Below are 26,515 nucleotides of genomic sequence, written 5' to 3'. Positions count from 1 at the left end.
AATAGCATTTAGCTTTACATTTTGCTGTGTTTGATCATTTAACCAATTATGTGAATACTTTTAGAAGCTTTAGAACCTCCGTACTACTGTTCAAAAGCTTGGGGTTGATAAGATTTTGTAAATGTTTTTGAAAGAGATAAATTGTGCTCAACAAGGCTGCATTTATTTGATCGAAAATAAAGTAATAACAGTAACTCTGTGAAATATTACAATTTAAAGTAAGTTTATATACATACATTACATGTATATGTTTAAGAAATATAACCTATTTTGATATTTTATGTAAATAAAATATAAATATACACAGCACACACACATAATATGTAAACAAACTTATTTTGAATGCGATTTAATTCGATTTGACTGCACTGATACACTGAAACTTTGATACTTTTTTTTCAGGATTCATTAATGAATATAAAGTTAAAAAGTAATCGTAACATTATAAATACTGTCTCTTTTGATCAATTTCATGCATTCTTGGTGAATAAAGTAATATTTTTGTTCCAAAAAATCTTACTGTCCTAATGCATGTGTATACTGTATATTATAACCATTAAAACATTGATCGATACCTGAAAAATAGACATTTTTATGAGTATTATGGTGACTTTTAAAACAAAGAGAAGATATGGCCTAAAGTAAGAAATAATTATTTATGTAAACAAAATAAAAAAATATTTTCTTCACACTCAAATGAAATGTTTGTTGTTTCTTTGAAAGAGTTTGTGTAAGAAAAGAACCGTCTTCCTGACTCTTTAGCCTCATGACCCTCAGGAGCCCGCAGCCCGGCACGGAACGTTCCTCCAATGCCGTGCCAGAGCCCTGAAACACGATGCCACAGAGCGGCACAGACTTAGTCGCACACACATAGAGGTGCGTGTCTGTGAAAGAGGTCAAGGTGAGGGGGGGGCTAGAGTTACAGCTGATGTGGGGGAGTCAGACTGAGGCAGTTTACAGCCGGGATCAATTCTGATAAACCTCACAGAGTCACTGGACCAAAGGGCAGAATCGGAGCCAATGCATACCAGTCATTAACGGGAACCCGCAGGCGAGCCGAGCGTGGCACCGCAGCCTGGGCCTGCCAGTGGGTGGGTGCTTGACAGGGGTCAGATGGTCATCTCAGTGGGAAGAAATACATGGTTGTGTAAATGAGCCTCTTTGTAATTTTCCTGGAAATCAACTTTAACTAGAATCCACTCATAAACAGTATTTATTGCAAATTGCGGCGTGCTCGCTGCCTGTATTGCGAAACACTGCTTTTATTGACTACAGGGCCATTCACAAGAAAATTGCTGGCAAAACTGTAGGAGCCAACTAATCTTTCAGGATACTTTTGTACATGTTTTTTTTTTAGCCGTCACCTCCCAGAAGGTATTCGAGGCTTCACTTTGTGTGTGTTTTAGTTTAATAGTGTTGACAGAAGCAACACAGTTCAAAGCAGGAAATGTTTCCCTCCACGTCTGACGTTTGTTTCTCTTCGTCCCTTCCTCATGTATGCCATTTAAGGGATCGTTTATCACCCTCATGTCGTTCCAGTCCTGTATGACTGACTTTTTTTTTTTTTTTGTCTATACAGTGAAAGTGAATGGAGAATGAAAAGCCATACAGGTTTGACATGAGTGACTGAATTTTTACTGTAATATTCAGGCTCAAGTACATGCATGTCAGGTAGCACAGAGAGGAAACTAAAGCTGACATCAGATCTGTTCGCAGGGAAGGACAGTGTGGATTTACTGTCCATTGGGTGTGAAGGGTCTGAGTGCTCGCTGCAGGACAGAGTTTGTCCAGAGGGGTTGGGTGGGGCAGAACTGGGTTGGTATTGCATGTAGACGGATTGAGCACAAAAGTGCTGTGTCTTTGTCAGTTCTAAGAACAGCCCTTATTTCGAATTTTATGCATGCAACAGTCAAGTGCCCAGGACTGCTAAGTGTTTGTGTATTTGAATTCACTGCCAAGTACTACAGAAGAGGTGCTGTTTCTAAGTCACCTAGTGACTAAGTGTTAGCCAAATTGCAAAATTCAAATGCAAAAATGCTTTACAAAGAAACTAAATAATGTTACATTTTTCATAATGTAGTGTCGAAAAATGGTAAAATTCTAGCGAAACGGAAGTAGCAACATATCTTTTATTCTGCATTGTGACATGCATTTGAGTAAAACAGATAATAAAAAAATTTAAATAAAAGAAAATAATAATGAAAAAAAAATTGGTTGCTGATCTGAATGTGAATTTTGCAGTTAATTGACCCTTTACAAAAACTGCCCTCCTGTCGGCACTGATAGCCTTGTGGACAGTGCGCTGACATGTAGCGCCATTGCACTACAGGCATCCCGAGTTCGAATCCCGACTCTTGGACCTTTCCCGATCCTGCCCCCTATCTCTTTTCCACATCTTAATAAAGGAGAAAATGCCAAAAAATAAATCTTTAAAAAAACTGCCCTCCTTAGTTGCTACTGCTATGTCTGACAAGCCATGCCGCTCTCATACTTCACTCATGTTCTCGCTCATTGAAAAATACATCTCAGAGGAAAGAGGAAACTGACAACATGCCGACAGTCAAGACAGAGCAGGTTACTTCTAGTATGAAACAAGGTCTCAGCTTTCAAATTTGATCATTTTGTAAGAAATTCAAACAATAAATACGATTTTGTGGCTCTTTAATGTGTCATGACAGATCACTGTAGCACCTCATTTCAAGCAGCATGTGAACCGATCGTCTTTTCATATTTAAAGCATGAAATAAACATGTATGGGCATCAGAACATATTTTACTTCAACTGTGGAACGATGACAATAATACACACAATTTTTCAAGTTTATGTCCACCGAAGTTAATCTATTCTCTCTTGTCTGACTTGTTTGTTAGACAAGATGGCGGATTCAGTGTTATAATTGGTCAGATCACCTGTCAATCAAGCTCTTTGTCTAGGGTCAAGTCCCACATAATGTACGTCACCAGAGACATGCATTAGTCTGCTGTTGCACCGGAAGATCCAGAAAAATTAAACTAAATATTATGGTATGTGCTTGTTTTTAGCGTGATTCTGTGCAGTTTTTAGAGTGCTCTTGCTGTTTTTAGCACGTTCCTGTGCAGTTGCTTGGGTTGTCATTAGTGCATTGCTAAATGGTTGCTAGGATGTTGTGAGTTTCTAGGTTGTTCTGCTGTGTGATTTGCTACGACTGTTTTAGCACTGTGCAGTGTATTTTTACTGCATTGATACCAAGTAAAAATTACTGAAATTATATGAAATTGTAAGTCCACTTATATGAAATAGCACCCTTCTTCCTGATAAGCTATGTGGTTTAAGATATCAAATAGTGGAGGCCTAGTTTAATACCTAAGGGTTTGTTCAAATACGTAACCCTAAGCGTGAGCTTGGCTTGTCTAGCTTAATTTAAGAACAGTAAAGGTCAATGAGAAATCCAAAGTTAGACTGCTAGGTGATTATGTGTTTGTGCGTGTGGTAGTTTCAGAATATGACTCTGTATGTATGTAGCAAATAGGAAGTGTGGTCAGTTTGGTACCATTCTGGTTTACATCTGCAGAAACCCACGGGGTTTTCTTTAACCAAGGGAGACTTTTAGAATCCAGTAAATGACCTTATGGCTCACAGCATGGTTTAGGTATTTGTACAGTTGTTTGACAATTACCATACAAATTACATGACTTAACTCATCATTAGTTGACAATTATGAACGATGAAACACCATAAAGTCGGCTGACTGCTATTATGACCAATTGCTACATTTTCTTTGGTTAGTCACGTTGAGCCACATCAAAGGCTTTCCAGGTCATTCTGGTTGACCTTTCCTGGACCCCTGCTGCAGTCCAGAGCTGTTTTCTCCTTCCGTCTTCCACTCTTTAATATGAGCTCTTGAGATGGGGAATGGGAAGCCAGACCTGAGGAATGCACTAAAGAATCCGGACATCCCTCGAACTGTAGCCCGCCATGCTGTCAATCATCTCAGACAGCTAGTTTTTGAGGCCACTGCTAGCACATTGTGCAACAGTGGAGTTGAATGTACGGTTATGTTTTCACCCATATGCTGGCATTAGATTTTTGGTATAATGCCAAGTCATAATTATTTATAATGATTCATAATTAAAGACCAGCTGTTTCATGAGCAACCTATTTTTTTCCACCTGGAATGTTAACAGAATGTGGATTTTTGTTCGTTTAATCTTTAAGGGAAACACATATGACACTAATATAATGCAAAAATATTAACTAATGTACTGTATATAGAAAATGTAACACAACAACCTGATCTGTGCATTACTGATGGCACAAATGAAGAGACTAACTTAAATTATACAGTAATTCATAGTTTTTACTTGCAAAAACCATACATTTGACAGAATTTTACAATAATGTTACATACAGTGTGATGCTAAACCATTTACGGTTTTTCACCATATATGGTAATATAACTTACAGTTAACCAATTAACAGGCGTTTACCCTAGAAACATTTTTTTTACAGTTTGTATCGCCCACGGAAATTTTGGTATCATGGCAACCCGAAACTAAAGTACTAAATAAAACCATTTGATGTGTGTTGAACATATCGAAACAAAGGAAGTGAAAGAGACAGATTGTTCTTCATGTACTGCACATCCTTCGAGAATATCTAGCAGAGTTTACTGGAAGGGAAGTGAGAGATCAATACCTGCCAGATGCCCATGTGTTCTGTCCTTTCTCTTTTACAGGGGCAACTAGAGGTCACTCTGTCTCAGCCCACTCGCACAGCCAACGGCACACCCTGGTGAGTTCAGCAATTAATGATGTTTAATAAGATGTGTGTGTGTGTGTCTCTGTCCTACTTCTCCCTCACAACCTGGACAGATCGATTTGTCAGTGCATACAGTACATATCCTTACAAAAAAGTACTGTGGATTGTATCAGATGGTAATACCAACTTATTTTGATATAAATAGCATACAGAATTAGTTCTTCTGCTCACCAAGGCTATGTATATTTGATCAAAAATGCAGCAAATGTTGTGAAATATTATTACATATATAATATTAAATAAAGTATTATTTTTTAAAATAAGTGTTTTCTGTTTGAACATATTTAAAAATATAATATACTTCAGTTTTTAAAAACAACAGTTGTGCTACTTAATATTCTTGTGGAAACCGTGTTTATATGCTTTTTCAGGATTCTTTGATGAATAAAAGTTTAAAAGCATTGTTTGAAATGTACACACTTGGCGTACCATGTTATACAGCAGCCACTTGTAAGATAATAGTATGTGAGCTAGCCTGACTACTGTATGTCAGCTTTGGGTGTGTTACAGCACAAAGAATCAAGCACACACACAAAATGTTTTACCATTAATCATCAAAAACTCCGTGCAAATGAGCCGTAATTTTATTGTACTATCGAAATTTTGAATCTAGAGGAAGTCTGTGTGTGTGTGTGTGTGTGTGTTATAGCAGGTTGAGATTTGCAGGAAACCTTCAGCCAGACAGTGACTCAGTCTTTTTTATCGCATGTAGAGGTCGCTCAGTCTCATCACGGATTAGACACACACGTGCTGTCATCCTGAGTGCTTTCTGTCTCTCTCGGCTGGCTGGATGTGGAATGTCTTGGCAGTATTCTTGAGTAAACTGTATTATTTTTAGCAGAGGACAGAAAGACTCACTCCATCATACTGTCCTCAGTCACCATATCCAAAAGAAAGCATTGTCTTTGTATCCGTCACTCTTGGTTTATTTCCTTGTGCCTTTTTTTTCAAATCTCAAACCAAAGAACATTTTGCTCATTTTTGGCTTTCTCCTGTTGCCAGCTGTTCTGTACTGTCAGTCCATTAATGGATCAACCTGACAGGTCACAGCTTGGTGCTAATGTGATTTCTCACGTTTTAACAGCTGAGCGCTTGGACTTTCATGGTTAAAATCTGTTGTTTTTTGTTGTTGTTTTTGACTGAAATATTTTTTAACCTATTTTTTAAAGGGGTCATGAACTGAGAAACCAGAATTCCCTTGATCTTTTGACATGTAAGAGGTCATTGTACTATAAAAGTTTCAGAACTCAAATCTTTCTCGTTAGTCTAAAAAGAGCTTATATTGAAGGCTGTCTGCCAAAACAACAGCTTGTGAAATGTACGACTCTATGATGTAATAGTGTGGATAAGCATATATATATATATATATATATATATATATATCATCTACGAGAATATTGTAATTGTTGTTTTAACGATGTGCAATTTGACATTATCGAGTATTTTGCAAAAACCAAACAAAACACCTACGGAGTGCACACATACATTACTTGATGAAGTCTAGTGGGTTAAACAGTGCACGTGTGCATTTAGAGTGTGTTTTTTCACTGCATGATTGAGTCTATTAAAATGCATTAATGATCACAAAATTCAAGATACGGGGGCATAAAGTGTGTGTGTGTGTGTGTGTGTGTGTGTGTGTATATATATATAATGTGTGTGTGTATATCATTTCATATAGTTAAAATCACACGAAGAGTGCTGTTTTTTATTCAAAAATAGGCATGATTACAAATGTGATATTGATTTTTATACAACAGTTCAAAAAACAATGTTAATATTAAGCCTCCTGTTTTTGCTCCATTTCGCCAACAAAAATAATTCCAAACACGTCTCTGAGCAACATGACGATGTTTAGTTCCTGAATGAATCAACCGTTTAAATGATTCGGTTCAATCGCAATGACTCACTTGTTAACAGTGACTTGCTGCCACCTACTGGTGATTTTAATTTCACATTTAAAGTATCTTTTCATTCTTAAAATAATTTCAAAATATCAGTATTCAATGTTTTATGTTTAAAATATCAAAACATTATGCATTTGTAACTGCAGGTTAAAGCACTCCATGTCCCTCTGAGCTGCATTAAACAGTGTGTAAATACATCTAAATGCCACTTCAGATGCAACTTCTGCAAAGATTAATTTTGTTGATACTGGTTTCATTTGTTTTGGTAACAGACTAAATGTCTTATTATTCTAATTGACTGATTAAATGTAACATTTTGACTCAAAAAATGCACACTTTTAGAAAAAATGGCTTTATTAAAGGTAAAATTGCCCATAAAAGGTAAAAATCTATTTAAACTTATATGAAAAGATTAATTTCTATCACTGATGTGAACTGACCACGCAGAATATGAAGAATATCAAAAACTGCAGTTGTCCACGGTAGTCCCGATATCAGCACAATAACACACTCGGCAAAATATCGTCTAATTATCGTTATCGAAAAAATCCCCAAAAACATAGAGATATAATTTTTTTTCAATATCGCACAGCCCTAGTGTGCATACATATATACTAGTGCTGTCAAAGTTAACGCATTAATAATGCGTTAATGCAAATAACGCAAAAAAAATTTAACAGCACTAATTGTATTAATGTGCGATTAACGCTACGGGCATTTTCTGTTTGACCCGTGGCCTCGCCTGTAGTTGGAGAAATGGAGATGCATGTTCAGAAGAAGTGAGCTGCCCTGTTGTGCAAAAATGTAAACAGATGTGTGTGTATGTGTATGTGTAAGTAAATTGCTCAGTGCAAATAAAGAGGAGTAATGGGAACCTGTAATTTCTTTTTTCATGTGTCTAATAGACATGAACAAGTTCTTTGAAAAACATCTATGACCTCTGAAACATGTCTACTCTTCATGCTCTATGTTGACTATGGTTTCAATAATAATAAACATACATTTGCATAAAGCATCCATATTTGTCCATGCCCATGTTGATTAGAGTATTAAAAACTTGAAAAATATAAATTTAAAGTACATTTAGAACAAATAAAAATGTGTGATTAAGTTGTGATTAATCATGAGTTAACTCATTACAATCATGTGATTAATCGCGATTAAAATAAATAAATAAAATAAAATAAATTTAATCGATCGACAGCCCTAATATATACACATGTGGTCAAGTGTGTGCAGGCCTTCCAGCAAGGACATTGCTTATATAGTTAATAAATAAGCAGCACTGCATTTTAATTGGATTAAAATCAATCATCAATTGACTACAGTTCAACATACCACAAGTGAACTATAGAGAATAATGTTAAGTGTACTACAGAGAGAAGTATGCACTCACAGTGTAACAAAGAATGAAGATCGCCTACTACTTTTTTGTTTGTCATGTCTTAATAATGCTATGACATTGGGGGAGTTGGCAGTTAGCCTTTTTCCTCACAGGCTAGTTGCCTAAAAACTCATATTGTCTTCCTGTAACAAACCAATGATTTATTTAAATCTAGAAAGTGTGTGTGGGAGTGTATAATGGATAACTGGGTCATATTAGCTTTTATCATGATTGTGTTAACCATTGATTAATCAGGCTATTGATGTCTGTTACTGTAAGTCACATGGAATTGGCAGTAAAAGTAAAAGAATCTCCTTGATTCAGCGGACATTTATGGAGAAACACATAAAACATGTTTCCCTTCTTTTTACCTTTCCTCCATCCCTCCGTTTCTTTTTATCAGTTTCCTGTCAGTGTGGGCCACACAGCTGGTTTGGGTTAGTGAGCTTATGCCACCGAGAGCGTCAGAGAGGGAGGGTTACACACACATTGCTACTTTGCCTTCATATTAACCATTCTGCCTGGCAGTATTACCAACCAGAGTTTCCAGTTCCATGACGCTATTCCACTGAAAACATACAAAACATTTGAATTCACGTCTCCAATCACAAAATGGTTTCATACGGCCACCTCACACCTTTATCCTTAAATCTGCAAATCAGTCTTCTTCGGCTTTTAATATTATTCCATTTTTTCACATGCTGCACAACTACACCACATCTAACTGAAATATGTTTGTATGTATGTATTTTTAGTCTTTATACAGTATCGTTTAGAAGTTTGTTGTAAGATTTTGTTGAACTTTTTGAAAGAAGCCTCATGCTTTGTTCAGAGATACATTAAAATCAGTAATATTGTGAAATATTGTTACAATTTAAAATTATTTTCTATTTTAATATATTTTAAAATGCATTTTATTCCTGTGATGGCAAATGTATGCTGATTGGCTGCTCAAGAAACATTTCTTAATATTATCAGGGTTGAAATGGGTTGTGTTGCTTAATACTTTTGCTGAAACTGTGAAATTTTTTTCAGGATTCTTTGATTAATAGAAAGAAACCAGCATTAATTAGAAATGGAAATCTTTTCTAACGTAAATTTCTTTACTGTCACTTTTGATCAATTTATTGCATCCTTGAACACAACCATTAATTGTTATTTTAAACGTATCTTACTGACCCCAAATATTCATCAATTAACTTTGCATATTTTAATTTTGCTTATAAAACGACTTCATTTACTCAACTGGTTTCCAGGTCATTTTAGTTTGAGACTCTCAATGTCCAGGCACAGTTTTGTACTTGTAATGTCAGGAGAGAGAAGGTTTTGCAGCTGGACTGCATAGGTTTCTCAGGGTGAATTTGCTTTCATTTCCGTAAACAAGCTCGATTTGCTTATTTTCCTTTCTTCCCCTCATCAAATTAGTTCTCAGGGTGTTTCATTTTACATCTCTCACCAAACAACAGCTACATTCTCTGCAGCGCTTCCAAATCGTCCTTCCTGTACTTTCTTCCTTTCTCTCAATTTCTTTAACCATCTTGGTATGAGTTGAATTGATGTCCATGTCTCTATCCATGTTTCAGTAAAGTCAACATCCCACTTGACTGACAGTTTGGTTTAATATTTTGTCTAGGCTACTTTATCTTATATTTCCATTTATTTGTATTTCTCTCTTGCTGTTTCTCCCTCAAGGCTTCCATGTCTAGATTTGGAGAAAGGCACACTCATTTTCCTCTCCTCCTTTTATTATTCCTGTCGTTTAATCCTGTGTGACAAATTGCTTCCTGCTCTGCTCTCCCTCTTACAGGAAGTCGACTTGTGGGCCCCTCTTGGGGGCCACTGCTGTGGACTCTGGGAAAAGAGTGGGCAGCAGTGGGTAGCATTGGGATGGGTTTGATTGGACAGCTGTGGAAACCTTGTAGACACACACACACACACACTTATCTCACAACCCTCACCTCTTTACAGATCCACTACACCAGTCCAAACCTGCATTCCAGCTGTGACTATTGAATAAACCTCTACTTTACGGTTTCCAGGCATAAACTTCAAACACGCCTCCACATCTAACACATATTCACTCACACAATCACACAACACAAATCTGTCTATAAATTTCAATCTTCAGTCTCACATTGGAAAGAAAATGACAAATGAGACTTCTAAATGTCCCAGTTTATTCTCTTACATGACAAGTTTAAATAGAAAGCAAATGGAGATTTTTTTTAAATAATAGATCTTAGCAATAGATATGTTTTCATCCAAGTTATTGCGAAAATTGTGTTAAACATTTCTTAGGAAATTTGAACATTGTAGAAATGGAGGGAAATTGGCACAAAATAGAAATGGAAGTGGTATACACTGGGGAAGCCACTGTGGCTCTTTTATTAAATGTGATGAATTAATTATGTTTTAGAGCACAATAAGCGACTGACAGTAAATACTTTAGAGAGCAACAGCGAATGAGCCAATCATTTTGATAGGAAAAATTAAGATGCAAATTGTTTAGTTACTTGGCTTGTTGAGACAAAAGTCTTATGACTTTACCTAGGAATTAATTTGGTGTGTTTCTATTGTAGTTTATGCATGTCTTCTTACAAAATAAAAAATGTATCCGCCTCAAGTGAGCATATCCTTTTTTTCTAGCATTTTGCAAATTTTATTCACATCCTGGAAAATTGAATATATGAATATCACTTTGGATTTAAATTCATCCCATACAGTATTTGAGCTGTGCTGTTCACATAAATTTTATAGTTCTACAATTACATTATGTCTCCAAATTAATTGTAGGAGTAACATCTGGGACAAAGTTGATACTTATATGAAACGCAAATTAAAATTCCACAAAGTCTCTTAAGCAATCACAGATTAGTGTCTGAGCAATAAAATATTAATTTGGGCAAACATATCCACACACTCTGTAAACATTAATGATAACGGCATCATGATACACATTAATAGTTTAAAAAACGATCGCATCATCATTTAAACCACTGACTTTTCAGTCAGAATGGCAGCGGCTCGTTCATTGCATGCCTTTTTCTATAGAGCAAGTATTAGTTTCTTCACCCTCATACAGCTGACAGGAATGGCCGAGTCAGGGCGCAAAGGTTTGGCGTACTGCCATGCTGATGTCACTGTGCGCCACTCTTATCCTATATAATGGATCAAACAGTCACACCACGCCAAACCCTGTGCTTTATCAGTGCCTTCGCGTGTAGGTGTGGCATTTCAAGTTCAGACACACAATAACTGCACTGACATGTGTGTGTTCACTTGCGCATGTGTACACGTATACTTTTGAATGAGACGTGACCTGCTTCGTGTTGATCGGGAGCTTGTATTGTTAGGTAATCGACTACATAATTGTGTTACATGTTATCTGACTTCTGGGGTCCAAGGTGCTTATATTGATCTAGAGTGGCTCATTCACTCAGAAGGGCACCACTGTTTAGACAGCCAAAGGCCAGCTACCGTAACCCTCACTTCCTGCCTTTCTTAATGCTTTCTTTAGCCACTAACTATATTTTCCCAGAGAAAAGGGTAGATAACAAGGTTTTGCGTTCATGCCTGCACTTTTAACAAAGGTTCTTTAGCCCCATTACAAACCATTGTTATCAAGAGCCATTCTTTACTGTGTAGGCGTCTTAAGTTGGATATGGTATGTTTCTTATCTTAAGTTATCTGTCTATCGTTTTTTTTTTTTTTTCCATCTATCATTCTGTCTATTAATCTATTCATTGCTTTATCTATGGTTCTAAAAAGTAATATATTTAAAATACATTTATGTATCAAGAATAGTTCAATTCTATTAACATATTTACTGACATATCACTCAAGACTTACTGATATAAAATTATAATTCAACTTTATTTGGAGTATAACTTGTGCACAATGCACATTTCGTAATATTAAATGATTAGTTCACTTGCATTAAAACTGCAATTTGGATGTTCAACCCATTGGCTGCCATTGAAATCCTCTATATGGAAAAAATTCCTGGAATGTTTTTCTCAAAAAACTTTCTTTGTTACTGAAGAAAAAAAAGACATGAACATCTTGGATGGCATGGGGGTGAGTGTATCTCTGTATAATATCAGTCTTTAAATGAAAGATATTTAAGATATTTAAAGGGTTACTCCACCCCAAAATGAAAATTTGGTCATTAATCACTTACCCCTATGTCGTTCCAAACCCGTAAAAGCTTAGTTTGTCTTCGGAACGCAATTTAAGATATTTTGGATGAAAACCGGGAGGTTTGTGACTGTCCCATTGACTGCCACGTTATGAAACGATGAGAATACTTTTTGTACAAAAATAAAATAAAAATAACGACTTTATTCAACAATTCGGCACCGTAAGGTCACCGTAGCTCCATTTTGGAGAGTATTGCTGCACGCAAAATGCGTACGCTCTTCCGTAGGGATGCGCTGTTTGCGTTCAAATCAAAATGTAAATCCACGTAGAAAACGTATCCTTGTGTCGCGGATGACACAGAAGAGCGTACGCATTTTGCGTGCAGTGGATACTCTCCAAAATTGCGCTATGGTGACATTACAGTGACAAATTGTTGAATAAAATCGTTATTTTTGTTTTATTTCCGTACAAAAAGTAGTCACATCGCTTCATAATGTTACGGTTGAACCACTGATGGCAGATGGACTATTCTGACGATGTCTTTCATACTTTTCTGGACCTTGACAGTGTAATTTACTTGGCAGTCAATGGGACAGTCACAAGCCTCCCAGATTTCATCTAAAATATCTTAAATTGTGATCGAAAGACGAACGAAGCTTTTATGGGTTTGGAACGACATGGGGGTAAGTGATTAATGACAAAATTTTCATTTTGGGGTGGAGTATCCCTTTAAAATGCACCTGAAGTATACTTGCAATAGTTCCACTTTAGCACAATCAAATATACTTAAGTATATTTTCAGTTGGATTAATTCTGCACAATTTAAGTGCATTAAGCACAAAATTAGTTGTTCCAATTTAACAGACTTTAAAAGGTGCATAACACACACAGTTTCACCCAATCTCATGTTAATCTTGAGTACAGAGTAGCACTGCATCCTTCATATCTCCAAAATGTCTTTAGTTTTATCATATTTATAAAAGAAAGATACGGCTTTACGATTCTTTCCGAAAACAGCCGAGCTCCTGTTGGCACGCCGTGGGCGGAGCTGAAGAGTGACGAGCACTTGATCGCCAACAAAACACAGACATTTGATGCCGTTTCACTTTCCATCTGCAGTTCTGAATCATGACCAGGATCTTTTATAGCTGGGACGGCTCCATCTTTCAGTATCAAACGATGTGCAAATCCAGCGTCAAACTGGGCCTTGTTTTTAAAAAGTTCATCAAAAAAACATACTTGCAAAACTCTGTTGCTGCCCCGGTAAATAAACTGCATCCACTGTTTACGTAATGCTGGTTTCTTCGGGAAGCTGAACAAGGTTATCTTTCCCTTACAACCAAAAACACACTCTTTAGAGACATTCTTCCCGAGCATGTCCCGTGCAGAGATGGACGCTTTTGCGCTCACGCTGGTCGATGTGTGCACGGGCGCGTTCTTCCAGGAGAAATGCCCATACAAGTAGTTCCACCCTTCATTATGTCATGAAGAGCCATGATCGAAAAAACTTTCCGAAACTGGTAAGAAACCCGGAAGTGTGTATTTGGCACAGACATTCTCTGTTATACGTCCAAATCGTTTTTTTTAAACTTTGGCCATGTTTAGCATGAGAATCCAGCTCTTTAACAGTGTGAATAACTCAATATGCATGAAACAGCATTGGACCTACCCTTTAAGTATACCAGTTTAGTATACTAAAAGTACAAGATCTATCTAGCTATCTACCTATCCATATATCTATCTATCTTCACTATAAATAAATTCTCCGCTACAACCCAGAAATCACTTTATTTTCTACATGAAGCCACAGCTCTTATGTAGCATAAACATTGCCAGTGCATATTGTAAGTCTACTTTTGCAGTTATGCCACAGTGCCAATGCATGTGCTTGCTTTTGGAAACAGGCCTTGGATTGTGAGTTCCTCCTTTGTAGTGCACACTCTGTGTTGAGTATTACAGGCTCTTGTACTGTCATGTCCTGAACAGTGGTAGGAGATAATCCGATGAGTCAGTGTTTCACATCTCTCTATAGCCTTTAAGTGAAACGAGGCGTGCGCCGACCTGGATCAGTCATCGCCTGCTGCTCCGGTTTTTCTGTTTAGTACCAAAATATCTGTCCTTTTAGGTCACCATTACAGACCTCTCTTAACTCCATATTCATAAAAAACATTTTTAGTTTTACTGATTAGTCTAGACAGATAGTAAAACAGTTCTAGCCCCCGAGACATGAGTCATAAAGCTCATCTCCACTTTTATACCGCATATCCATCCATAAGATATCTTACTGCCCTCTAAAGTCTCTATATAGCAGAGCATGTTTGTCCGTATCTGCACGCTGGTCTCATTCCAGTGGCCTCTAGTAGAGACCTCAGCTCATTTTATCTGTGTGTGTGTGTGTGTGTGTGTGTGTATATGTGTGTTAATGCTGTCTAGATTAGGATGAGGGTTATTCTCATGCCTGCGGGACAGAGAAGGTTTTTTGTTAAAACCGGATTGTTGATCTTGATTCTGCTCTGATCCATGAACCGGTTCTGGCAGGTTCTGACTGGCTGATTCCAGCCCTCACAGCTCCTGCGATCAGAGGCTTCCTCTTTTTGTGCTGCCTGCCTCTCTTTCTCATTTTCTCTCTCTCTCTTTCTGATGGATGTCTGTAAACTCTTGACTCCGTCTGAGCTTCAACTTAAATTAGAGAGTGATACAAATCCGCAGGGATCTACCACTGCATCTCCATTACACACATACACTTGTAAACAGACCTGTAAATAAATGTACAGAACACTGATAGGGTTCAAGATATTCAAAGAACACAAAAATATTCAGACACCGCTATCGTATCTGAGGTCAGTGAAGAGGCAACATACTCTTAGACCAGATTGGCAGGCTTCAAAGTACAGCATCAGAAAGACTAAAGCCAGAATGTACAACAGATATTTAATTGTACATATTCATATGTATTCTTAAATTGAAATCACCTTTGTCGTCATTTAACTCCACCACCTCCCACCACTTCTATTACAGCTGATGACTTTGCAACTTTTTTCACAGACAAAACTAGATCGATCAGTGATCAGTTCTCACCTCCACGCACACAGGACCCCCAACCAACCACATCCACTGCTAAAACTCCCATCTTCTCCTTCTGTCCCCTGACGGAGTCTGAAGTATCCAATGTCCTCTTGACCCAATCCCCTCGCACCTTCTGCAAGCAATCTCTCCCACACTCTTACCGGCACTCACACACATCATCAACACATCCCTCCTCACAGGCATCTTCCCCACTGCGTTCAAGCAGGCTCGGGTAACCCCACTGCTCAAAAAACCTACATTAAACACTTCTCTTATAGAAAACTATAGACCTGTCTCTCTCCTTCCATTCATAGCGAAAACACTTGAACGTGTTGTCTTCAACCAGGTCTTATTGTTTCTTTCACAGAACAACAAACTGGACTCTAAACAGTCAGGTTTCAGGAGTGGCCAATCAACTGAGACTGCGCTTCTCTCGGTCACTGAAGCCCTGCGAATTGCAAAAGCCCATTCCAAATCATCAGTCCTCTTTCTGCTGGATCTATCTGCCGCGTTTGACACTGTCAATCATCAGATACTCCTCTCCACCCTCTCATCACTGGGCATCGCTGGAATTCCACTTTGCTGGTTTGAATCCTATCTCACTGGTAGGTCTTTCAGGGTGGCCTGGGGAGGGGAGGTATCCTAAGCACATCCACTGGTCACTGGGGTTCCTCAGGGATCGGTTCTTGGACCCCTCCTCTTCTCCACATACACTACATCACTGGGTCCCATCATACAGGCACATGGATTCTCCTACCACTGCTATGCTGATGACACACAGCTCTATCTCTCTTTTCAACCAGATGATCCAACGGTAGCTGCAAGGATCTCAGGTTGCCTGGCGGACATCTCGACATGGATGAAAGAACATCACCTTCAGCTCAACCTGGCAAAGACTGAGCTTCTTGTCTTTCCCGCCGCTCCAACTCTACAGCATGACTTCACGATCCAGTTAGGTTCATCAGCAATTACCCCATCAACTTCGGTCAGAAATCTTGGTGTAATCTTAGATGACCAGCTGACCTTCAAAGACCACATTGCAAAGACTGCTCGATCTTGCAGGTTTGCACTACACAACATCAGAAAGATCAGGCCCTTTCTGACGGAGCATGCTGCACAACTTCTTGTCCAGGCCCTTGTCATTTCTAGGCTGGACTACTGAAATGCTCTTCTGGCTGGACTTCCATCAAACACAGTCAAACCTCTACAAATGATTCAGAATGCGGCGGCACGACTGGTCTTCAACGAACCCAAAAGAGCCCATGTTACACCTCTCTTTATCTCACTGCATTGGCTACCAATCGCAGCTCGCATCAAGTTCAAGACACTGATGCTTGCTTATAGAACAACCACAGGCCCAGCACCCGCCTACCTGCACTCACTATTAAGAATCTACATCCCCTCCAGAAGTCTGAGATCTGCTAGTGAGCGACGCCTCGTGGTACCATCACAAAGAGGCTCAAAATCACTCTCTAGAACATTCTCGTTCACCATTCCTGGCTGGTGGAATGATCTTCCCACCTCAATTCGGAGTGCTGGATCCCTGTCAATCTTCAAGCAACAGCTGAAAACTCATCTCTTTCGACACTACTTGACTTCACCCTACACTTAAATAAAAAAAAAATAAAAAGATTTCTCTTTATTTATTCCTTCCCTTGCTAGCTTGTACTTATTTAAACAATGCCTGAGACTTGGTGTTACAAGCACTTCGTTTGTCGGATTGCCTCTTCAAGATGAATCGCTTTATGTATTCCCCAATTGTAAGTCACTTTGGATAAAAGCGTCTGCAAAATGACTAAATGTAAATTTAATGATAACTGTTAATACCACAGTTAAATCTTGAGCAAATCTCAAAATGAATAGCAATTTTTCATATTCTACATTAAAATGTTGTGATGCCTAAATTGACTTGTAGCATTTAAAACAGTTGATTTCAGTTTGCTTGATTTAGCTTGTTCAGCATTTTGTTACCGGACATATCATGAAAATAAGCATATTGATATTGTCCAAAATATTAATATAAGTACACATACTGTGTGTGTGATCGGGCTCTTCCATTAGCGACACTGGGCCAGTAAATGATCATATAATCTCTGGTAACATACCATGATGTTTTTCCAGAGCATCAGCATGAGGAAATGGGCTTTCAGGACTCTCCATTTGATTGACTTACAAATGGCTAATTTGGGTGAGAAATAAGCAAGTCCAGATAATTAGTGGCAAATGAACTTCTGACTTCAGATAACAGGATATTCAGGAATGTCTCGTTTGATTAACCGACACTGTCACATTCAGTTCCTCCTTTGCGGCCCAAAGTGTGTGTGTGTTTTAGACTGAGTGCCAGTGATTATCCATCCATCACTGTCTACTTCAAGGTACTTGTGCTCCCAGCATTCCCCAAAACATCTATCATTTGTTAGCTAATGACGTCCTCTGACTAATCTTTTACCTGCTCGTTACAAGCTGTTATTCTGTTCTTAACAAGAGTCTTTTAGTCCAGGTGTACAATCAGCCATTCACTGACACCTTGATTTTTTTCTTGCAAGAAACAACCTCAGCAATTTGTGAAATTTCATCCCTGCTGAATATTCCATGGTCAACTCTAAATGTTATTATTGGAAACTTAAAGTGTTTAGGAACAGCAGCAATTCAGCCGTGAAGCAGAAGACCTTGTAAAGTCACAGAGTTCTGAGGTGCATGGTGCATAAAGGTTGCAAACGCTCTGCTGATTCGATAACTGAAGAGTACTAAACTTCTACTGGCAATAATACCTGTGCAGAAAACTGTGCGGCGGGAGCCTCATGGAATAGGTTTCAATGGCTGAGCAGCTGCATGCAAGCCTCAAATCAGTAAGTACAATGCCAGGCGTCTAATGGAGTGGTTTAAAGCACGCCACCATTGGACTCTGGAGCAGTGGAAACCTGTTCTGTGAAGTGATGAATCTGGCAGTCTAATGATGGATGCTAGGAAAATGTTCCCTGTCTGACAGCATTGTGACAATTGTAAAGTTTGTTGGAGGAGGGATAATGGAATGGGCTATTTTTCAGGGGCTAGGCCTCTAACTTCAAGTGAAGGAAAATCTTAATGCTTCAGCATACCAAGACATTTTGAGCAATGCTTCCAACTTTGTGGGAACAGTTTGGGGAAGGCTTTTTCTATTGCAGCATGACTGTGCCCTAGTGCACAAAGCAAGGCCCATAAAACATGGTTGGATGAGTTTGGTGTGGAAGAACTTGACTGTGTGCCCTGACCTCAACCCCATTGAACACATTACAAGGCCTTCTCCAACATCAGCGCTTGACCTCACAAGTGCTCTGCTGGATGAATGGGAAAAAATTCCCAAAGAAACAGTCTAAAATGATGAGGAGTGTCCTACTAAGGTCCTTTATAGTATAGTGCATATTTATTGAGCCCCGAGGAAAAGTGGACCCACCCATGACATTTTTGTCCCAGGCCCTGTGAACGTTTAGTGATGACAACTATTTTCTTGTCAGTACTCCTCTAGACCACTCGTTCTCCTAGGCTCTTCCTAGTTTTCTCTTTGCGTGCGAGTGTCCTTGGCTTCTCTTAGTCACGTTTATTTTCAGTTTTTTCCCTGGCTGCCAGACCGATAAAGCTCTGCCTGCCTGGCCATGGTGGTGGAGTGTGGAGGGATGTGCGTGTGTGCGTTGTGTTTGTGTGTGCGAGATGTGAAATGTCTGCATATGTGAAGTGGTTTTGTGCTATGTTGGGGTCCGTTTTAGCAGCAGAAGTGTGATGTTGACCCCAACTTCCCTCAAGGGGTGGGTGTGCATATGTGTGTGTGTGTTTTGGGGGCTAGGGGAGGGGGTTGTACAGTACTTACTGGGTTACAGTAGGCACATTGCTGACGTCTGTGTTGTTTCATGTTGTTCAGTCTGTCAGGAGTTCCTGAGGAGAAGAGAAGTCTCATCACACAGAAGAGTAAGATGACGATGGACGAAGACCCTGAGGTGCTTGTGAAGGGTGAGGAAGAAATTTTTCTTCTTAATAACTCTGATTCACCAGATCAAGTCATATTTGTCATCATGGCTGTAAAACTAAACGTATTCTTTGCATGCATTTGTGCATTTGTGTGTATTATGTCCCCTTTTTTTATTCTGCTGGTTACTTGGAAACCTTAATCTGAAGTAAATTAGATTTGTACTTGCTTCAGTTTTACAGCATGTCGATTATAGTTTCAAAGGTTGAATTGTGTTTTAAACTTTGACACTCTGGTAGCTTTATCTGTAGTGAGTTAATCTCAAATCTGACTCATAATTACCTCTGTATAAACCAGGGTGCAGCAGGCTAAACAATGTCTACACACACACACACACACACACACACACACGTTTGTTTTTGTGATAAGTGGGGACATCCCATAGGCGTAATGGTTTTTATACTGTACAAACTGTATGTGCGATTGCCCTACACCTAAACCTACCCCTTACAGGAAACTTTGTGCTATATCAGGTTTTCAATACACTCCATTCTGTGATTTATAAGCGTTTTGAAAAGTGGGGACATGGGGTAATGTCCTCATAAGTCACCTTCTCTTTGTAATACCTATGTCATACCCTTGTCATTCTACAAATTTATGTCCTCATTTGTCACAAAAACGCGCACACACACAAACTTAGCCATCTAAATGAGGACATACCATATATCTCTACCGTCTTTTTATAAATATAATTACAATTAGTATAAACTAACTCAAATAGACTAACATGTGATAAATTAAGCAATATTGTTTAGAGATATTAATATTCAACTTTATCATTATTGGTAATTATCAGGTGTACAGATAAACATGCAACTGTTCAAAAGTTAGTTATTAAAAAGTTTTTAAAATGTTTTTTTGAAAGAAGTCTCATGCTCACCAAGGCTGCATTTATTTGATAAAAAATATTCAAAATAATATGAAACAGTAAAAGTATTATGAAATATTATAAAGTAACTATTTATATTTTGAAAATATTTTCAAGTGTGATGCAAATCTGAATTTTCAGCATCATTACTCCAGTCTTCAGTGTCATCCTTCAGAAATCAATCTAATATGCTGATTTGCTGCTCAAGAATTTCTTATTGTCAGTATTTTTGTGAAAACTATATTTTTTCAAGATTCTTTGATGAATATAAAATTCCAAAAGAACAGCATTTATTTGAAATTGTAATCTTTTGTAACATTCAGAATTTACATTTACAGTAATATTCAAGTAATACTGTCACCCCCCCCCACCAGAAACTAAACAATATTTATCAGTTGACAACACATCGATTATTTAACACTTAAAAATAATCACTATTATTTTTTGTATTTGTTGGGAAATACCAATATTGATCAATCTGTGACTCCTATACCTACAATTAAATCCACATTTTGCATTAAAAAACACTACGTTTACAAATAATATTTTTAGTATAAATTCAAATTCACCCAAAGGAAGTTTTTTTTTTCTTTCAGCTTTAGCTCACTTTTGAGAACAGTCCATAGTCCCCAGTACACACACGCACATCAGTTATAGCTTTCAGGTATTATTGGTGACACTCAAATTGACTGACATACTGCACACCAACTGAGACAGTTAGACATCGTTAACCAACACTTAAGCTGCTGACCACAGATTTAAGTGTGTGTGTGTGTTATTCAGAGTCGTCCATGATCTCAGAGTGTGTAAATGTGAGTGCTATGCGGTATTTGCTGCACTGGAGTGGTAATAATACTCAATCACATGTAATGAGTAATAATAAGCAGGGCAGAGTAATATTAGTGTAGAGGGGTCCAAATACTCCGCCAGCCTGTCTCATGCTGGCCCGCAGAGCTGCTAAATTAGACAGTCTTCCCCCAGTCTGTCTGGCTGACTCACACACACACACACACACACACACACACATATACACACTGTATGTGCTATTGCCCTACACCTAAACCTACCCCTTACAGGAAACTTTGTGCTATTTCAGATTTTCAGTACACTCCATTCTGTGATTTATAAGCGTTTTGAAAAGTGGGGACATGGGGTAATGTCCTGAAAAGTCACCTTCTCCTTGTAACACCTATGTCATACCCTTGTCATTATACAAATTCACTTGCGCACACACACACACACACACATATTCAAAGGGAAAGGTAGCAGGTGCAATGCATCTGCAAGCCGCAGCGGAAAAAAGGTAACATGGTCCGAGTGTCATGAGGGTTTACTAAAAAAAAAAAAAAAAAGCACTTTTCCCATGATATGTTTCTTGATTATTGGCTCTGATACACATTTGTGCGTAGAAAACAAACTTTCTGAAGGTCTGTAAGGAGATTTTATCCCCAGTGTGACCTTTACACAACCCTCTATTAAGTTGGGTGAGTGGTGGTTTGGTATCCTGCTCTCGGCTGGATGTGGACGGGCTGGTTTGTGCTGTTTCGCCTTTTTCCATGATCACTCAGTCTGACTCTGCATGAGCGCTGTGAACTAGCTCTCAAAGAATGATATTTCAAATGACACATCGTTCATTTCTGTCAGGTTTTGAAATTAAATCTCTATATCCTCATTTAATTGGTCTGTTACAGTATTTACCATGTATAATATGGGTCTTGTTCTCTGTTTTGTTTTTCAGGCTGGCTCTTGCGGGAGGTACAGGGAGGTTGGCTCCGGCAGAGGAGGTTCTGGTTTGTGTTGACAACAGACTCTCTTGACTACTACAGCGGCCCGGACAGAGATGCTCGCAGACTGGGCACGCTAGTACTCACATCCCTCTGTTCAGTGCTGTGGCCGGATAAACACACCTACAAACAGACAGGTAACACGTCTGCAATTAAACTAGGACAGTCTAGTCTTGTATACACTCTCAGAAAAAGTGTGCAAGATTCTACATTTAGAAGTTCAACAGCTTGTCACACTTAAAGGAAAAATTTTCTGTCTTATTTACCCTTGGAAGGGGTACCATAGTACCCTAAAGGTACATGTTATTTTTCTACTAATATGTACATGTTTCTCATGACTTTGATGATTAATGTTGTTTTGGTGATTTTTATCATATAATATTATTATTTTTTTAAATTCCACAATCAACCTCTCCTTAAACATTGTTTGATACCACAAAAATATACTGACAAAATTTGCATCAGTATGAACGAACACCCCTGAGGAGATGACAGTTACATTTTACAACAAAATACTATTTCAGTTTTTCTACTTAAAACGTAATGTGTAATTGAAAGTGTTACTTGCTTTTATTTTGTAATTTTTTGTGAAATTTACTAGCAATTTTTGATTGAAAATGGTTTGTAATTTTTTTTTTTTTTCAGTCATGGAGATCGGTTGTAACTTAATTGTGCGCTTCATAGACTCATTGTTTGCCCCCTAGAGATTTACATTTAGAAAACGTATTGATATATTGTTTTGTTCATTTTATTCCTTTATTTTTTTACTTGGTCTTAAAAAGGTCTTTTAAAAAGGTTTCATAAAACCTGCAGAAACCCTGGATGATTTATTTGCTTGTCACTTTTTGTCCTGGTCAGTAAATAGTGTGAGCCAGGATTCATAGTCCAGTGGAATATAAACACAATATTTCACTCACTATTTTAGGGTTTGCACTCACAATGAGATGCATTTTTTCAGAGAGAGCTGATCTTTTGGACCGATCACAGGCACAAAGAGGCCGTGAGACCTGTTGATCTCTTGTCGGCATTGGCGTGAATTCTTTCTTGTGGGAAGACTTTGATTGAGGAAATGAAATGCGGAATTGTTTGAGAAGATAAAAAACAAGAGAAATGAAGGCAGACAAACGAGAGGCATTGTTGTCTGGGAAGATGGTAGGGAATGACCAGACAGACTCAGAGGCTTAGTCATACTGTATGTGTGTGTGTGTGTGTGTGTGTGTGTGTTCACGTGGTACATATTCAGCTTGAGTTCTGAATCGCACACACATACACACAAACATTCAACCAGCACCGTCCACAAAACTCTGAACTTTTCCCAGATTAACTTTAGGGACTTTCCTAGATAAAAGTGTGTGTATGTCTGAAAGTAAAGCTTTGTGTGTGTGTACAAGGGCAGCAGTTGGTCAGGAGTCATTCATTATCCAGCACAGCGGACACGATAGAAACAGTTTCTTCTTTTAAAAAACAAGTTGTCATATAATATCATGGCTAATGCTTTGGCTCGTCCACAGAGTAAAACAGATCTGTTAATGAAAACATTAATGAGGTACAATTTTCACCTAAGAAATCGGAGATGTTTACAGTGGTCACCAAATATTTTGGCCTGTAAATTTTAGAACACCCACTGGTTCTGAGAAACCTGGAAATACCAGGGAATGTAACCATGAAATAGTCATAGAAATGAATCTCCACAGCGAATATACATTGTTCTGCTGTAAAATATTTTATTTGCTAGATATTGCTCTTTGTGAGTGCTTGTGTAGAGTGAATACTTGCCCCCAAACAGTCTAGAGAGAGATTGGTGGACTTCATGGAGATTATACAGAAATGGTGTCTTGAACCTCAGTTTTGAACCAAAGCTTCATTCTTTTGACTGCCAAAGTTAACAACAGAGGAGAAACGAGATATTAGTTAGATCCTCATAAAAGATCTAGATCCAACTCTCTCAGAACATCTGAACACATTTACTGCAGGTCAGACATGTGAAATATGAGGTTGTCAGAATGCTGGAGCTCTAGGACATTTGTCTTTAATCAGAAACAGTATTACCATATGTTTTATTGTTGTTTTTTTGTTTTTTTTGCTTTTCTTTGTTTTTCTTTGTTTATGTACTCTCCTAATTGTTAGGAGATGCTATTTTTGTATTGTTCCACTTTGTTGAATGGCACTTTTTAAAGAGTTGCACTAAATATGGGCCTCTTTAATGTGTATGTGTGACAGGTTACTGGAGTCTGACGGTGTATGGCCGCAAACATTGCTACAGACTCTTCACAAAGCACTACAATGAGGCGGTGCACTGGGCGTGTGCTGTACAGAAAGTCATAGACAGCAAAGCGCCGGTCGAGACGCCAACACAGCTCCTCATACGAGACATTGAGGTGAGAGAACAAGCAGCAACGGAGATGAACATGACAGCATGTCAACATATATCAAAAAGGATTATAAATGTTGCATGCACACAACTTATTTAGAAAGGATGCTTTAAATTGAGCATAAGTGACATTAAACGCATTCATAAAAGATTTCTATTTCAAATAAATGCTGTTCTTTTGAACTTTCTTTTAATCAGAGAATCCTGAAAAAGGTTTCCACAAAAGTATTAAGCAGCACAACTGTTTTCAGCATCTATAAGAAATGTTTCTTGTGCAGCAAATCAGCATATTAGAATGATTTCTGAAGGATCATGTGACACTAAAGATTGAAGTAATGACTTCTGAAAATTCAGCATTGCCATCACAGGAATAAATTGCATTTTAAAATTAAAATAGTAAACAGTTATTTTAAATTCAAATAATATTTCACAATATTACAGCTTTTACTGTATTTTTGATCACATAAATGCCCCTTTGTTGAGCGTGTGAAACATTTTCAGAAATATTTAAAAATATTATTGAACCCAGATTTTGGAAAATAGTGCATAATGTAATAATAGTTTTTTTTTTTTTTTTTGTCTCCACACAATGTATGTGTGTGTGTGGCAGCTTAGCTCCTAAAGACAAGTTCAGGATAGCACACATATACAGGCACTGTGTGTAAACCAGCTAAACCCCACCCACTGTCATCTTTCTGCCCCACTATATTATTCTTAGTTTGTTGGCTAGTGATTTTACACTTATAGATGTGTTCCTCGGTATCCCGTGTCTCTGGAAATAGTTTTGAAGGCAGCGAGTAGCTCTTCAGAATAGCCCTGTTGTTATGATGTAATGCCGGCGCTCTTGGATAGATCTGTATTAATAGGATGCTAGTTGCTAGCCCACAGAACTCCCCGGAATCCCATTGAGGTCGCACATAAACAGACAGACAGACAGGCAGACAGGCGTGAAAACCGCAGTGGTTGAAATGTTAAGTGCCCAGACCCCTAAATGACCTTGCTGATTGCTATATATCTCTTATAGATAAGATATGCATGCATATTAAATATTTAAACAATAAGAAAAGAGAGGCTGTGCTTTATTCTCAATATAGTCTTGGCTAAAAGACACTAGCCTATATTTTTGCCGTATTGTTTTTTTTAAAGGGGTCATATAATGCGATTTCAAGTTTTCCTTTCTGTTTGGAGTGTTACAAGCTGTTTGTGCATAGATAAGATCCCTGAAGTTGCAAAGACTAAAGTCTCAAAACCAAAGAGATATTCTTTATAAAAGTTAAGACTCGACCACGCCCTTCTAAAACGGCTCATTCAAACACGCCCCCACATGTCTACGTCACGGTGTGGGAAGATTTGCAAAACACCGCCCAAACCAAACGTATACGCAAAGAAAGAGGGCGGGACTTTTATTCTCGCTGTAGTATTGTTGCTGCCACCGGCGCCATGTCTGTTTTGTTTCGTGGTGAAAGCGAAAGTATTTTGTTTGGCCTTCCAATAGAGGACACAACTAGAAATCAGTGGTTCAGTTGTATTTACAACACTGTTCCAGAACAGTTCAACCCAAATATTAGAGTATGTGCAGCGCATTTTACTAAGGACTATTTCCTGAACCTGGAAGAGTAGCCTACAATTCTGGCTTGCGCAAAGGCTGTTTCTACAAAATGGGGCAATTCCAAATTTGCAAGGACAGTCTGCCGCTTCTGACTCTCAGCCTGTAAGTACGTTTTCTTATTTAAAGAATTTGCCACTGACTATTCAAACGCGAGTTTTGAGCTGTGTAGAGTAGCGCTTGTTGTTTGTCCTTTCTCCGATCACAAATGCAGACATGGTAATGTTTACGTGGCGCGATGCGTAAAAAGACAGTATAAGACATTATAATCAGTAATTATGTCCCCACTGGATGCAACAAATGCCTCGTTTGTAATGGGTTTTATTGCTTTTGTGTCGTCGCACCGGGACACAGCATCACAATACGGTAAGGGGCGTAACATTTCCGTCTCACACTTGAGGTATTCGGCCAATCACAATGCACTGGATAGCTGGACAAACAGAGCACGCCTCGCTTCTCAGAATGATGAGCTTTGTAAAAATCGATGCGTTTCAGAAGGGTGGAGCAACAATAATGTACAGTATGTGGAAAATAATGTGTTTTTTGAACCTTAAATCGCATAAACACATTGCATTACACCAAATACACAAAA

The 26,515-nt window shown here is 38.3% G+C and overlaps 1 protein-coding gene across 2 annotated transcripts in view; it reads left to right on the top strand.

The window, feature by feature from the left end:
- plekhh3 (pleckstrin homology, MyTH4 and FERM domain containing H3) overlaps positions 1-26,515 on the top strand; it is a 40,935-nt gene that overhangs the window by 6,354 nt on the left and 8,066 nt on the right. For both annotated transcript variants that reach the window (XM_058770031.1, XM_058770032.1), the window contains exons 2-5: positions 4,715-4,770; positions 19,190-19,278; positions 21,901-22,083; positions 24,167-24,324. In XM_058770031.1, the coding sequence (XP_058626014.1) occupies positions 4,715-4,770; positions 19,190-19,278; positions 21,901-22,083; positions 24,167-24,324 (486 nt within the window). The remainder of the gene's footprint in view (positions 1-4,714; positions 4,771-19,189; positions 19,279-21,900; positions 22,084-24,166; positions 24,325-26,515) is intronic.

The sequence above is a fragment of the Onychostoma macrolepis genome, chromosome 03 (genome assembly GCF_012432095.1).
Source record: "Onychostoma macrolepis isolate SWU-2019 chromosome 03, ASM1243209v1, whole genome shotgun sequence".
Lineage (NCBI taxonomy): Eukaryota > Metazoa > Chordata > Actinopteri > Cypriniformes > Cyprinidae > Onychostoma > Onychostoma macrolepis.
This window is presented reverse-complemented; position numbering and strand designations above follow the sequence as displayed.